The sequence below is a fragment of the Oncorhynchus keta genome, chromosome 11, assembly GCF_023373465.1.
Source record: "Oncorhynchus keta strain PuntledgeMale-10-30-2019 chromosome 11, Oket_V2, whole genome shotgun sequence".
Classification (NCBI taxonomy): domain Eukaryota; kingdom Metazoa; phylum Chordata; class Actinopteri; order Salmoniformes; family Salmonidae; genus Oncorhynchus; species Oncorhynchus keta.
Genome location: NC_068431.1, coordinates 12,899,544 through 12,916,574, shown reverse-complemented (window position 1 = coordinate 12,916,574; position 17,031 = coordinate 12,899,544). Strand labels below are relative to the sequence as shown.

At 39.8% G+C, this 17,031-nt stretch overlaps 1 protein-coding gene across 4 annotated transcripts in view; it reads right to left on the bottom strand.

The window, feature by feature from the left end:
- LOC118372874 (glucocorticoid receptor) overlaps window positions 1-15,142 on the bottom strand; it is a 112,162-nt gene extending 97,020 nt beyond the window's left edge. For 2 of the 4 annotated variants that reach the window (XM_035758898.2, XM_035758900.2), the window contains exons 1-2: window positions 13,754-15,135; window positions 7,829-8,919 (exon numbers count right to left, since the gene is read on the bottom strand). In XM_035758898.2, coding sequence (XP_035614791.1) covers window positions 7,829-8,910 — 1,082 coding nt within the window. In that variant the 5' untranslated portion in view covers window positions 8,911-8,919; window positions 13,754-15,135. Of the gene's footprint in view, window positions 1-7,828; window positions 8,920-13,753 lie in introns of all 4 variants that reach the window. The other 2 variants (XM_035758901.2, XM_035758899.2) reach the window with 2 other exon arrangements.
- Between the last annotated feature and the right edge of the window lie 1,889 nt (window positions 15,143-17,031).

Below are 17,031 nucleotides of genomic sequence, written 5' to 3'. Positions count from 1 at the left end.
CCTAATTGAATTACGTCTATAAATCAATAGCCTAACTGTTAAATGTGACTAGTTTAAGGAAACTAGTCGTATGTCGCGCGTCTCTACTTGACAGGAGTATTTGACAGAGGCATTTCAACTTAATTTTTTATAGTTTTCTTTAAATTAAAATGCACTTTTGGTAGAAATGCCTTCCGAAATATGTAAACTTTCATGAGCCTTAAACTTGTTTGGCACATGTAAATACAAATAAAATCAAGAGCCTAGTTGGTTAAGCCACGGAAAGACAGGAACCTTCCCGTTAGTCATGATTGACTGAGATAATGATGGGCTGGACATTCCAAGAGATGTTCAGATTGGTCTGCCATGTAGCATGCTTCTGTCTATAGCATGAGCTGCTCGGTATGTGTAGGTAATCCTTTCTGACGCAGCTATTTTTTAAAGATATCATGAAAAACTGCAACAAAAAAAAGCATTGCTAAGGCTCTCCACCTTCTGGAGTACAGAGTTTTGAAATCATTGTAATGCCCTGTGAAAGCAGAATGTGATCGCTAAGGAGATGGCAAAAATTCAGGTGTTTGATTGCAAATGCGGAGGGAGTAAAAAAAGAACACAGAAAGCTGGTGTATAAAACACCTCTCTCCAGATTTCATCTTCAAACTAAGGGCAACCATGGCATTTGTGACAGAGGAGAAACATTCATCCATGTATACGGGTAAGAGTCTAGCTCGCTACATTTTTCAGATACGTCTCTAATTTGGTCAGAAAGTAATTATTGCAAATTAAAGCATACTGTTAGCTATGCTAGCTAACGTTAGCTGGCTGCCGCGCTAACGTTACATGTATGAAGTAATATTATTTGTATCTCAGAGCCATTGCATGGCTAGTTATAGCCTAATGTTGGCTAGCTAACATTGAACCTAATTGGTGGTTAGCATTAGCTACCTGTAGATTCATAGAGGGTAGTTCGTTATGAGCTGGGATTATGGTTCATTGTTTAGCAAGCTAGCTTTTATTTCATCACACTCACAACCGAAAGCTATTTTCTGTAATTAGCGAGCCATTAACGTGTAAATAATGACCTTGTTTTGAGTTTATTTTCCTGTAATAATGAATACAAATCCACTAAAAAGTTAAGACGTTGTCAGCTATAGGACATGGACATTATGTGAACTGGCTGGCCAGCTAACTTCACGTTAGCTAGCTAACTAGCTAGAAACAAACCAAAATATTGTTCAGAAAGTTGCTTTCATTTGCCTAGTTTTTGCTAGATTAGTGTATGTCAATCTGTTTTTAAAAATGTAGTATATTTTAAACGCCAATAAACCCGTTATGCTATTTTGGACTACCAGACTGCTGACGTCATCCAGCCTGTCGTTTTTGTGTTTAATACTTTTTCATAACGAGAAATTTGATGTTGGACGACAATAGAATGTTAACTGTCTTTATAAATAATCCATATATCTGCAGAAAGAAGACAGATCTTACTTCTGTTGCCTGTTTAAATGTGTTTAATAGCCTACTGATTACCAAGCCAAGGCTCCAATTATTATTATTTTTTTTAAGTGTTAGAACAGACTGGTATTACTTATAATTTATTTAGCAATGTTTACACTACTCCAAACAAGCATAAAAATAAATATAATCTAACAGCACCGGTTTGTCACATATGTACGCAGCTCTCGCTCCCATAACCTCTTTTCTTGATCTCCTTCATATTGTTACAATCACAATAAATTAATTTTGTCATTAGTAAGCTTTGTATAGTATCCTTGGATAACCACCATCGAGCTGTAGGCCTAAGAGGACATCCTGTTTATTTTTAATACTATAACTTAGGCCTATATTTCAATATACTGTATCAATTATTAATTTGTTCATGCCATCTCACAGCATAGGAGACATTCCTGCTTTGAAATGCAATCAAGCATTTTAGTTTAACAAAAGGGAGCTTTGAATAATTAGCCTAAACAATAAATATACCGCAATTCACAAATGCATGCAACTGCTCAGTCTGCTGTAATAAAGGTGTTATATACCTTATTTTTCTCATTAGACCAGACTCTCCGGTGCACTTATTTAGTGCTGTTTACACTGTTCCAAAGTCATACATGTATACACAGGTTACTATATACACTGCTCAAAAAAATAAAGGGAACACTAAAATAACACATCCTAGATCTGAATGAATGAAATATTCTTATGAAATACTTTTTTCTTTACATAGTTGGAATGTGCTGACAACAAAATCAAACAAAAATTATCAATGGAAATCAAATGTATCAACCCATGGAGGTCTGGATTTGGAGTCACACTCTAAATTAAAGTGGAAAACTACACTACAGGCTGATCCAACTTTGATGTAATGTCCTTAAAACAAGTCCAAATTAGGCTCAGTAGTGTGTGTAGCCTCCACGTGCCTGTATGACCTCACTACAATGCCTGGGCATGCTCCTGATGAGGTGGCGGATCGTCTCCTGAGGGAGATGTGTTCAATTGGATTCAGGTCTGGGGAACGGGCAGGCCAGTCCATAGCATCAAATGCCTTCCTCTTGCAGGAACTGCTGACACACTCCAGCCTCATGAAGTCTAGCATTATCTTGCATTAGGAGGGACCCAGGAGGAACCCAGGGCCAACCGCACCAGCATATGGTCTCACAAGGGGTCTGAGGTGTGAACCTGCTTTCATCTGTGAAGAGCACAGGGCACCAGTGACGAATTTGCCAATCTTCTCTGGCAAATTCCAAACGTCCTGCACGGTGTTGGGCTGTAAGCACAACCCCCACCTGTGGACGTCGGGCCCTCACACCACCCTCGTGCAGTTTCTGACCGTTTGAGCAGACACATGCACATTTGTGGCCTGCTGGAGGTCATTTTGCAGGGCTCTGGCAGTGCTCCTCCTGCTCCTCCTTGCACAAAGGCGGAGGTAGCGGTCCTGCTGCTGGGTTGTTGCCCTCCTACAGCCTCCTCCACGTCTCCTGGTAGTATCTCCATGCTCTGGACACTACACTGACAGACACAGCAAACCGTCTTGCCACAGCTCGCATTGATGTCCCATCCTGGATGAGCTGCACTAACTGAGCCACTTGTGTGGGTTGTAGACTCCGTCTCATGCTACGACTAGAGTGAAAGCACCACCAGCATTCAAAAGTGACCAAAACATCAGCCAGGAAGCATAGGAACTGAGAAGTGGTCTGTGGTCCCCACCTGCAGAACCACTCCTTTATTGGAGGTGTCTGGCTAATTGCCTATAATTTCCACCTGTTGTCTATTCCATTTGCACAACAGCATGTGAAATTTGTCAATCAGTGTTGCTTCTTAAGTGGACAGTTTGATTTTACAGAAGTGTGATTGACTTGAAGTTACATTGTGTTGTTAAAGTGTTCCCTTTAGTGTATACCCCCTTTAGTGTATACCCACTTAGTTTCCATAACTAAGTGAAATGTCTTCCACAGATCTGACTTCCCCTTCCCCGAGCAACTAGTAAACATTCACGCGTTTCCAGTTTCTTTCTCACATTACTGTGTTGAGTTTGGTATAACCACTTTCTTGATGTGATTATGATAGGCTGTGTCAGGCCCTATTGGTCACATGCATGTGATGCTTACATGTTTCACGTAAAGACAGCTGCAGTGAGGAGAAAAGCAAGACAACGTGCAATAGTCAAACAGGCACTCAGTCATTTTTATTAACAGTGTGACCATCAGACTTTTTCCTTGATCCATGTGTGTCTTAAGTATTTAATCAGAACAGTGTGCTTAAAGCATCAGACAAGCTCAGTGCATTTGGAAAGTATTCAGATCCCTTGACTTTTTCCACATTTTGTTATGTTACAGCCTTATTCTATGAGGATATGAAAATCTGGACACCGTCCAACCACAATTGCCGTGTGTATTTTTGTTAGTGATCAAGCATTTCCATTTATCCAACACAACTATCATACTTGTATCAATTGTAAATGCAAATCGTGTTAAAAACAGTGGATGTCCACAATTAAAAAGAGCTACTATTTTTATTTTGCAACTGGTAATTGAAGCGCGCCTCCCAGTTGACAGTCAAGTGCAGGCAACGTTAGGCAGGCTATCAGCACTTCACAATGCGTGCTGAAGGCAGTATGCATTTTGAGAAAAAGAAAAGCTTTGAAACCTGAATCTTTTACTTCATATTGAAGCATATCTTACCCTGCTTCAAAGTAGCCTTGGCAAAATCCAACCATTTTATAAAACACTTCCTGGTACGCCATTTCTCTCCTGTTCTATTGGTTTTCATATCAACTTTCTTTTGATGTCTAGAAGCTAAAAAGGCACAATAGTTGCATCTTCAGATTCACCCTCTAACAGACGTTCATCTCTGTTACATTTAGAACCGCTCGCATCAGGTGCACTGTTCAGAATGGTGTTTTCCCTCAAACTGCATTTTGGAAAATGTTAGAAAATATTCATTTTATTGGCTGCTTCATTACAGGAGTTGCATGGTTTGAATCTAAATGTGATTTCTGTCATTCTGAGCACTGTGGGTGGACGCACTAACGGGCTAAGCACGCAACACATGGGTCAGGTAAATTTCTCAAAAGGACAGTAAATTTAAATCTGGTCACGTTGTCCGGCATCACGGAAAGAAACCCTCCTTATTGTATTTTCATTACAAGAATCTATATTTGGATTACTTTAAGTCTACAGACCTATGTTGTTTTGTTAATGCCACTGTGAATAGATGGTATTGAAAATGTCATCAAAAGTTAATGGAGAAAATGAAAATCGAATTTGATTTATCACATGCACCGAATACAACAGGTACCTTACAGTGAAATGCTTACTTACAAGCTCTTAACCAACAATGCAGTTAAAAATAAGTGTTAGGTAATAAATAACACATTTCAAGAGCACCAGTAAAATAACAGTAGAAAGGAAAGCAGACATGAAATAGTCAATCCATCTTTCATGCTTGCTCAAACTGTTTAAAAAAATATATCTTTTTTTTTTTTTAAATAAAAGTATTGTTAACACACGCACTCAGAAACATTTCATCTGGAAGAATGCAATATTATGCCTAAACTTTCATTTCAGTCCAAAAAACTGATGCCCAAATTTCCCCTTTAAAATCCAATTATAGGCCATTTCGAAAATCACATTGGAGATATGTCAAATGCCTGAGGCAATAGGAAAAATTAGTCAACTGTGTCTTGCTTATTAACAAACTGTTGATAATTTCACAATATATGTAGAAATTCCTTTCGATGGGAAAGCCTGTTGCAGCACTGTACTCCCTATGAACTCAGAGAACATGCCCATCTCCAAACATTTCACTGAGAAACAAATACTGTATGTTAGCTTAGGACAAAAGCCAATATTTAAAAAGTATATAAAAAGTTGTTTAAATCTTAGAGCAGGGGGTTCTTAAACTTTTTCAGCCTGGGACCCAAATGACAAATTCTGTGTGTTCCTGGGATACATGCTTATTTAAACATGCAACCATACGATCGGTACATTTCAATGCCCAAATGCCTAAAACAAATACAAAATGAAATATCCATATAAAGAGGGTTTTTTTTTTTTTTTAATGGGGGGGGGGGGAACACTTAAATATCTGTCTAGGTTGAAACTGTGGCTATAAACTGATTGATCACATCACAGATGTAGACAAGAAAACACACACAGTCCTAATGAGAGGTGTGTGGCTGGTTGAAGTTTTCAACAAGCATGTCTATTCTGGGCTCAGTATGACAGTGCAACACTGAGGTCATGCTCAGCATTGAGATGGTTTCTGTGCTTGTTTTTTTAAGTACGCCAGCTGAGAACACTGACTCACAGGTATGTGGTGCCAAAGTGGATTAGAACATCTGCCTTCAGTCAGTCAGGCAGACCGCTTCCTGCTGTAGAAAAGACACCTAGAACTGTGTATGCCTCAAAAAGCATCTTGCTTCAAACAGTTTTTCCTGTTTAGAATAAAAGGTATTACTTGTATTTTACCAGCAACAAACTTGTTTTCAACAATTATTTCTACAGTAAGATGAACAAGAGGCCTGATCATTTTTAATCTTCAAAAGTACTGTTACTTCATATGTACTGTTATCAGTAGCTAGCAAGCTTGCTTTTACTAGCTAGCTATTAGCTGTGTACAAGGGGAAACACACAGCTACTTCTATGAGAGATCGTACTCCCTTACTTCTGCTTATCACCCATTATAAAATGACAACAATACCTTGCTAGAGCGCTGGGCCAGTAACTGAAAGGTTGCTGGATCGAATCCCTGAGCTACCCACTGTTCCCCGGTAGGCCGTCATTGTAAATAAGAGCTTGTTCTTAACAGACTTGCCTAGTTAAATAAAACATTTCAAAATGAAAATTAAATTATGCCCTGTTCTGAAAGAACTCCCTGAGTTTACTGCCCTGCTGTGTATATTTGGTAAGGACATGTCATTTTAATTTGCTTGTTTTGAGCACATCCCCCACACCAAACACATTGTGGGCACTCCTCATTATTTCTCAAAAGTTGGTATGAAACCAAGAGAGAAACTCATCGCTGTATTTGCATTTCATGAAGATTGTGCGTATTAAGAACTTGTGGATAGTAGTAATTAATTAAATAATCATAAATTTATGTTGACATCTCAACCCACCATTAATGGTCGCAGACCCATATTTTAAGAAAAGCTGTTTTAAAGATCTTCTGACAAACGTACCATGAGCCCTCACATTGTGACATGATTAGAGCGCGATACATGGGGGGGAAAAAACAGCAAGTCAAAACTAATTGTGTCCATTTTAAATCTCTGAAAGAGCAGCAGCTTGAGCAAACACAGCACAGAAGCAAAATATACTTGTTTGCTCAAGTGCTTAATGACCAATGACATATTACCCTTTAAATTCTAGCCTCTGCTGTTGTACATGCAGTCAATAAATGTGCAGTTATGTACTGTCGCATCCGTCCTCCCCCAGTATCAACCCTCCTGATACACAGTGAAAGACAATTTATGCTCGATCCGTTAAATGTGGCCGGAGGCTTCGTATGGAGGGTGTGACGCAATTGCGTAGCCTCCAAAAGGCATGCAGAAGCCAAATCAAGCTACGTACCGTGTCAACATGCACCTCTCAGATTTTGTAACAAATGCGGAGGGCTCCATATAGCTCCGCATTGACATGGTTGGTCGATGGTAGGTGGGGGTATAAACACAAACTCAATTATTTGACAACAGCTTTATGCGCGACTTCTGTAGAGGACGTATCACCGTAAATGCTGTAGGGCCACTGCAGTCGACGGATTGACCAAGCAGAGCCTTTAAGCGTAGCAAAGGCCAAGGACTCAAATTCAAGGAGAACTCAGAGGGGCTGATGTGTTTGTGCTGAAAAAAAGGTCTGAGACAGCAAAGCAACAGAGCAAAACAGTTCTGTACATGTGGCCTCCCAGCTGACAACACATCCTGACTAATCGATTCATTAATAAATGAGTGCATTTGCAAGAAAGCAACGGCATGCAACAAGTTCAGAGCTTGATGTGTGCCAGATCAATTCAGATTGAGAAAAAAAAAGTAGCATGTCTCCTTCACAGACACATTCAGTCCTTTCCTTTTTATAATAGACTAAACAACAAAGCTTGGAATTGTGTGAAACTGAACCGAAAAAAATCTGTATAAAACTAACATGTGATTAATGTAATGCACCAAACAGGTTAAGACAATTATCATGGCTTACAAAGGCATCTCTAAAAGAACATTTCACATTCAGGGATGTAAAATGTTGAAATAAAAAAATCTATTTATATTCTTAAAATACATACTTATTCATAAATCATTAACCATTCAAAAGTGCACAATCGCCTAGATTAAATCCATGGGTCATGAGTAACCTACCTGCTGAAGCCGACAGGAAAAGATGAGCTCGACATCCCTGATCCAGTCGCGTATCCGTTGCCTCTGTTCCAGCTGTCACTGACCGAGGGCAGTGGGGGATACAGGCCAAAGACAGGCTTCTGATCCTGCTGAAGACTCACTGCCGTCGAGGTGTTTGCTCCATAGGGGTAACTCGGCCCGATGATGGAGCCCGCCACGTTGTGGGTACTAGGCAAGTCCAGGCTGGATATCTGACAATAGCTCCGACGATCATTCTCTTGCTTGATGACCCCTGGGGTGCAAAGTTGGATGAAGGAGGTGTCAGCATCCTCCTCCGTCTTGATGACAGGCATGGAGACACCTGGCTCCAGAAGTTGCTTTTGCTGGTCCGCGCTGTCCACATTTGTACCGTTTCCCCCATTGCTACAGTCTATGGGCTTGGTTTCCATGTTGCCGTCCTCGAGCAGGACATCCTCCACTGACAGGGAGGAAAGGAAAGCAGCCTCGTCAGACACGTAAAACTCATTCAGGTCAGACAGAGAGGCAGGCAAGTCCAAATCCTGCAGAATGTCCATTGTATTGTCGCCAAGGAGCCTCTCGTTGACATCCAAGTCCTTCTGTGACTGTCCAAAGCTGACTGACCCCATGTCAAGCCTGTCTTTATCCATGGGTGAGAAGTTCTCCGTTTTCAGAGAGAAAAGGTCATGAGGGCGTCCAAGTACAGAGCTCCCTGGGGTGTTGGATCGATTCAAATCTGCAATACTCGCCTCCAACAGAGCAAAGTTCTCAAACAGCTGTTGGTTCTGCTGCGGTTTCTGTGGCTGCTGCATTCTAAGGGCCTTCTCCATTACCTTCACTTCAGCCTCCTCTATAGTGAGTCCCCCTGTGGAGAGCTCCATCTGAGTCGTAGTGACATTCAGTCCGTTGGCGGAGTCTCTGGCTGGTGGCTGGGGTCTGGAGCCTGGCAGATGCATCATGGAGGTTGATGTGGTGGACTTGGAATCACCTGTGTCACCCGAGAAGCTTCCTTCTACACTGCTCTCTGAGAGTTTACCGAAAGCCAAGCCCTTGTCCTTGCTGTGTTTCAGTCCACCTGGATCCATATCTTGATCCTGTTTGACACACACAGGAATGCAAGCACTGGTTTAGAAAAAGCTTGTAATTAAATTCATAAAACCACCAGAATTATAATTCAAATGCACACCAACGTTATAGATAAAAAAATATTTAAAAAACATGTCTGAATAGAAATGGGTACTGTGTTATTTACAAATGTTCCTATACAATGCAATAATTTCAATCACACCTCTCTTGGCTTCGTGACTGATTCAATATGACAGCAACAGTAAACATGTCATCCCGCACGAATGATGCAGTTTCTACCTTTGTGCCAATTGAGATATCGCATGACTAACACATTTCAGTTATTGTGTGTGACCAAGATTATCCATTATCTTGACAAAATACTCAAGTGGCAGCTCTAACAACAAGAAATGTCTTCAAAGATGGAAGGTAGGAGGCAAGATCAGGTGTAACTATTCTATCCAATGAGAGGGCAGATAAGCATGTGAACAACAGGCGCAACTCAAAAATAAAGTACACAACTCAGATGTTAAGTGATATAAACACCTCCTGCAGGAGAAGACAGATTTGAGACCAGTTACACCTCTCGCTTTGCCTCTTCCTCTCTGGTGTGACTCACAAATTTCAGTTCATTACTGGTGCCCCACAGGGGTGCGTGCTCAGTCCCCTCCAGTTCTCCCTGTTCACCAACGACTGCATGGCCAGGCACAGCTCCAACCCAATCATTAAATTTGCCGACGACACAACAGTGGTAGGCCCGAACACCAACAATGACGAGACAGCCTATAGAGAGGTGGTCAGAGACCTGGACGGGTGGTGCCAGAATAACAATCTATCCCTCAACATAATCAAGACAAAGGAGATGATTGTGGACTACAGGAAAAGGAGGACTGAGCATGCCCCCATTCTCATCAACAGGGCTGTAATGGAGCAGGTTGAGAGCTTCAGGTTCCTTGGTGTCCACATCACCAACAAACTAGAATGGTCCAAACACACCAAAACAGTTTGTGAAGAGGGCATGACAAAGCCTATTCTCCCTCAGGAAACTTCAAAGATTTGGCATGGGTCCTCAGATCCTCAAAAGGTTCTACAGCTGTAACATCAAGAGCATCCTGGCTGGTTGCATCACTGCCTGGTACGGCACCTGCACGGCCTCCGTCCGCAAGGCACGACAGAGGGTAGTGCGTACGGCCCAGTACATCACTGGGGCAAATCTGCCTGCCATCCAGGACCTCTACACCAGGCAGTGTCAGAGGAAGACCCTAAAAAGTGTCAAAGACCCCAGCCACCCTAGTTATAGACTCTTCTCTCTACTACCGCATGGCAAGCGGTACCGGGGCACCATGTCTAGGACCAAAAGGCTTCTCAACAGCTTTTACCCCCAAGCTATAAGACTCCTGAACAAGTAATCAAATGGCTACACGGACTATTTGCATTGTCCGCCACCCCACCTTTACGCTATTGCTACTCTCTGTTAATCATATATGTATAGTCACTTTAACCATACCTACATGTACATACTACCTCAATTAGCCTGACATACCGGTGCCTGTTTATAGCCTCGCTTCTGTTATTTTTCACTGTTGTTTTTATTTCTTTACTTATCCATTGTTCACCTAATACCTATTTTTTTAACTTAAAAAATCACACTCTTGGTTAGGGCCTGTATGTAAGCATTTCACAGTAAGGTGAAATACCTGTTGTATTCTGCAGGCGTTACAAATAAACTTTGATTTGATTGAGTTACTAAAGCTCCCGCCTTGGGCCAATCAGAGTATATATTTTTTTAAATCCCAGATCTATGGCAAGACGCATCATTCACCTAAGTTTGCACAAAATCAGGCTGTCAAGTGCTGTCAGATATCGCATCTGACTAATGAACAGACAGACCGATCCACAGTTCCCTCCCCGATTTAATAGTGGGGGACAATACTGCAATGTTGTAGCCACATGGGTTTTTACTGACAAGATGGCTACCAATAAACTAGTAAAAAGACCTCAAATCCTGAAAACAGAGGTGTAGGCTATAATGTAGAACTTTGAAAGAGTGTTAACCTTAATACGGTATCACAACCGGCCATAACTGGGAGTCCCATAGAGCGGCACACAGTTGGCCCAGCATTGTCCGGGTTTGGCCATCATTGTAAATAAGAATTTGTTCTTAACTGACTTGCCTAGTTAAAAAATAAAAATAAAAAATAAAATTGAACCTTTATTTATCTAATAATAAAAACTGTGATAAACAGAAAGTCACCCTGAGGGATTCTCAACTGTACAGATTGGGAGCAAGTCTTCAGACTGGCATTCCCAGGCTTTGCCTGTATTTTAAGAAGGAAGGACCACTTTACTAGAATACATAACTTAGCATGACCTTCAACTAGCTTAAATTCAAACATTGCTAAATGCTTTTCCCCATAACCATTGAAAATATATCAGACATATATCATACTTAATGCCATTTCTTCAATAATGTTCGCTGTGACTGTAACAAGCTAACTGATATATTATGCCTATTCACTGTGGTTATTAAAGAATGGCTATTTTTCTTAGGCAGGTCACTCTGAACACTCAATCTTACTTTAAGCAGGTAGCCTAGCGTAGTGTTGGGCCTGTTACCGAAAGGTGAAAAAAATAATCTTCCGTTCTGCCCTTGAGCAAGGCAGTTATCCCTCAACAACAACTGCTCCCCGATGACATGGATGTCGATTAAGGCAGCCCACGCACATCTCTGATTCGGAGAGGTTGTGTTAAATGCGTAAGACATTTTGGTTGAATGAATGCATTCAGTTGTGCAAATGACTAGGTATCCCCTATAATTTTCTTGTTGGTTGGATAGCGGACTTAGAATATGTTGTTGCCTTGTGAAGCTTTCTAAATTAATGTAGAGCCTATCAAACTCTTCCTATGGCTCTATACTCCAGAAATGTTGATTTGAAATCAAACAGTGACTGAGGTTAAAGTGCACACTGTTAGCTTTAATTTGAGGGTATTTTCATCCATATTGGGTGAACCGTTTTTGAATATTGGCTCCCCATTTTAGGTGACCAAGATTAGTTGGGACAAATTCACATACATGTGTATTAAATTAGTAAAAAATTAAGTATTTGGTCCCACATTCATAGCATGCAATGACTACATTGAGCTTGTAACACCACAAATGTTTATTTTGGTTGCGTTTCAGATTATTTTGTGCCTAGTAAAAATAATGTACTGTCATTTTTATTGTAAATAATAATATGTTTGTTATTGGGGCGGCAGGGTAGCCTAGTGGTTAGAGCGTTGGACTAGTAACCGAAAGGTTGCAAGTTCAAACCCCCGAGCTGACAAGGTACAAATCTGTCGTTCTGCTCCTAAACAGGTAGTTAAACCCACTGTTCCTAGGCAGTCATTGAAAATAAGAATTAGTTCTTAACTGACTTGCCTAGTTAAATAAAGGTTAAAAAAATACAAAAATTTAAAAAACATTCTACATTAGTGTAGGATGCTACCATGATTATGGAAAATCCTGAATGAATGATGTGGGAAAGCACAAATATCATACCCCCAAGAGATGCTAACTTCTCACCATTACAATAGAGGTTTGCATTTTTCTCAGGTATGATATTTTTGTTTCTCACACATAATTATTCATGATTCATTCAGTATCATCTTTGATCATGGTAGCATCCACATTAATATAGAAGTGTTTAGAAACATTTATTCTTATGTACAAAAAGACAATACATTTACCATTAATATCTAATTGGGTACAAAATTATCTGAAACAACCAAAACAAACAGCAAATTCATCAAACAAATGTGTTGTCACAAGCTTGATGTAGTCACAGTGAGCAAGGAATATGGCACCAAATATTTAACTTATTACTTTAACAAACATTTAAGTGAATGTGTCACAATACTTATTGTCCCCTAAAATGGACTATGTACAAAAAGTACTGTAATTTCTAAACGGTTCACACGATATGGATGAGTCTGCACTTTAACCTGATAGTCATTGTTTGATTTCAACTCCAAACCTTAGGTAATAGAGCCAAATAAAGATTTTTTTAAATGCTTCGCTGTATCTGTAATAATTACGGAGGGCACTGTATTTATACATAACAGCAAGTATGTTGTTCTCGGATTTAATGTTCGCTCATTTAATGTTTATATTTCATCTGAAAACGTTACCTTGAACTAAACATTCTCGTTCAGTTCAATCACTATTTTTATACCAGCGGCACATCATATCTTATGTCCATAGCCGTTATTATTGATTGATCTTAGAATCTCACATTCTACATAAAACAAAACAAAAATCAGAATACAAGTGTAATTTAGCTACGAATAAAATGGAGCGCTCTATAGCTTTAACAGTTATCTGGACGTCTGTGATTGGGCGCAAAAACGGTTTAGTTATCGCAGTAATGTCCAGTTGTACTAGCTAAACGAAGCGCCGCAGTGGTGCAACCTGTTGGCTGCGACCGGCAATTGCATCAAGTCAAACAGGAGAAAGTGATTATCAGACCTTAATTAAAAACAAAAGTACGTCTATTAAGCTTAGCTAGTATGGCTAATGAAATAATCAATGGGCTCAGGGGTCGACAGTGATATAATGCTCTAACAGCACTGAGTCGCCTCATTTTACACTGATATGGTGGGCGTCGAACTACAGAAGCAATAGCACAGGGATCACACTACCTTATAGCTAAATCATTCCACAATAAAAATACATGCTAAACTTATGTTGTAACGTTATATACAGGATGCATGGCAGGCAGATATAACTAGTTTAATAATTTAAGATCACTTTAAATATATATAAATACAACAAAGAAGATGCAATCAAAAGACACATTTGATTACATGACTAGCTAATGTTACCTGTATCAAAACTTGGGAGTTTTCCAAGCTAGTTCATCTCCAGTTCGAGTTTGCTGGAATTATGAGATCTATGGTTTCCGAACAGTCTTCAAAGCCAATATTTATCGTGCAACGTTAGCTGAATGGCTTTCTACTTTCCACGCGAGACGGAAATATAGCAAACGTTAGCTAGTTAAAAAGCCTTGACATAGCCATTTCGTGCGCTGTTATTTCCCTGATCACTTAATCTAACAAATCTAAATATCTGGGGGTGTCAAACATTAAAAGAAAGTAGCTGCCGTCAAAAAAATAGCCATGTACGTTTGCTAGCAATGCACCGAATTCAGCTTGCTAGCTAGATGTAAAATCAGACATTAAGCACAAGAAAACATGAATTCGCTATAAAAATTCAAGGAGAATATAAGCATTGACATTACCAAAAGCTTGCTATGATGCAGTACAATAACGTTAGAACAATCATTGACCGTTAAATAATATCATAGCTAGCTACATATTAGCTTGTGCACATACATGTAGCAAACTGAGTCCGGGCAGCTAGTTTGACACTTCGGGGTAAACGCCCCTCTAAAGACAAACTGGACTGAACTCGAAAAATCTGTCAAAAACACACGTCCGCTTGACTATCGAATCAATTTAAAGATAATACACTTATCAAGTAAACAAGTAAACTTGAAAATAAAATATTTATAATTTTTAAACACACGTTTTTAAAGTTTGTTCGATTACTTGCAACGTTACCTCGCTTTCACAAGTTTCGCCAAACTCGCCCACACAATGGCAGCTAGCTAACGTTACGTAACTACCTTTCAAAACGCTAACTTTTTATTAACGTTTTTCAATAATTGCTAGCTATAACACACGACTGAGTGAGTAAAAAAACAAACAAAGTTGAGCCCAAAGTATAAAATGTCATTTACGAATGACAACCCATTGCGAAGACCGTGCCTAACCAACAAGTACGATTTAAAAAAAAAAAAAGTATAAACGAAGCGCGTCCCACTGAATTAAAATACAAGGAAACTTTCTAGACTACGTCCTCGACGCGCGTTCCACGCGACACTGCAGTATGTGAAGGCAGCTATCTAAATTACAAACTAAAAACGCGGACAAAATTTGTCACAATTTTGCGAACTTCAAGCCAAAGCACGGCAAATTGTGCCTGACGTGCAGAATTTCAATGGCGCAGCACAGTCCGTAGATAGACGGAAGAAAGGCACGTTGACAGCCACCGACCTCTCTGGAAATAAACACATATGACAGCTGGCTCTGGAACGCCGTTTCCCTTCGCTCTGCTCAGAAAGAGTATCTACATATCTGGAAAAAAATTATCCGATTCGGTGAAATACAATATTCGATAAACGCGATGTCTTCATTAAAACATAATATAATTGCGAGACTTTGAACCGCCCGTAAAAAAAAAAACGGACTAATTTACTAAGAACAAACATGCGCAGAGAGAGGCTCTCATGTATGCCAATGATTCATAACACTGAAGTGAAAAGAAGGCATATTCGCGTCTATAAAGTAACAATAATCCAATTAATTAGCATGTAGGTTGATGAATGCAATGACTGTCTTCCATTAATATTTCAACTTTGAGGAACTTGTCTAGATTAGCCGGATTATATAAAATAACAGTACATTTAACTATACAGGTACAGTAACATCCTTGATAGGCAAAGGTTTGTATGGCTGTGTTTAGACAGGGAGCCCAATTCTTACATTATTTTTACTAATTGGTCTTTTGACCAATCAGATCAGCTCTGAAAAAGATGCAATGTAAAAATATCTGATGTGATTGTTCAAAAGACCAATTCATGGAAAAAAAATATCAGAATTGGGCTGCCTGTCTAAACGTAATCAGCGTGTCACAGCCCAATTCGGATCTTTTGCCCCTAATTGGTGTCTTGACTAATCAAAACAGATATTTTCCCAATAATTGGGCAAAGATCAGAATTGTACGGCCTACACCCTACTAAAAGGCCTTAATTTTAATGACAATAGTAACGATGGTTACTTCATTTATAAAGTGCTCATACATGGTAGGCTACTCTGTTCGTGCATGGAAACTCACATTAACCATTTGTGAAAGCTTGTGGATTATGCATCTTGGCAATTAATTGACTAATCTAGTCTGAGGAAGTTTTTACTTAATTAGTCAATCGACACACCACAGTCATTTAGGGACACTGTAGGTGGAACTGTATCACCATAAAGACCTGTGGTGAACAGTACTGGAAATGTTGGCAGCTGTGACCTCTCAACAACTTGAAATTAGTCATACTAAAATATGTTTATCAAAATAAACTACTCATAATTTCCCACAACACGTACATTAAAAAGGCTGAATGAGGTCCCAAAGGGCTAAAGATGAACTGCATCATTCAGGATGCATACACCAAGTGTACAAAACATTAGGAACACCTGCTCTTTCCAGGACATCAGTTGAAGCAAGGTGAAAGCTCTTACTGATGTCACTTGTTATATCCACTTCAATTTGTGAAGATGAAGGGGAGGAGACAGGTTAAAGAAGGCTTTTTAAACTTTGAGAAAACTAAGACATGGATTGGATCTAATCTTGGTAAAGAAAAAGGAAAGATTGGACTGAAGTCAGTGATATAAGGAAACTGGTTGACAATGAATTTGGTTGAAGTTTTTATGCATTTTTACAGATGGATCCAAGGACCCAGATAGTGGAGGCACAGGAGCAGGCGTTTACCTTCCTGAATTTGATCTGCAGATATGTAGAAGACTAACAGATGAACTGACAGTATACTCAGTTGAACTGTTGCCGATAATAGTTGCCCTCCAGTGGGTGGAGGACATACAACCTGTTGAAATTAAAACCTGTTAGAATTATTTTTTGTCTGTATTGAATAGTTTATCATCTGCTAAATCTAATAGGAGTGATCTACTATTGGAGGTATTAATGTTATTATGGAGAATTGAGAGAATGTGTATAGTAGTGAGATTCTGCTGGGTCCCAGCACATTCGGGTGTGGAAGGGAATTACATTGTAGACCAGTTAACTAAAAGAGCTTTGAAACGAGATAATTTATATTAATGTACCACTGGGTAGAGGTGAAGACAAATATATTTGATCATGTGTAGCAGAAGCGATGGGACTCTGAGCACAAAGGCTGGCATTTTATATGCCCTCCAAAGAAAGGTCGGTGGACCAAGATTCAAGTGTCAGATTAGGAAGGAAGAGGTGGTGTTTGCTCGATTGCACTTAGGACATTGTACATTGAACTCATCATTACCTCTGGTTGGCAAGC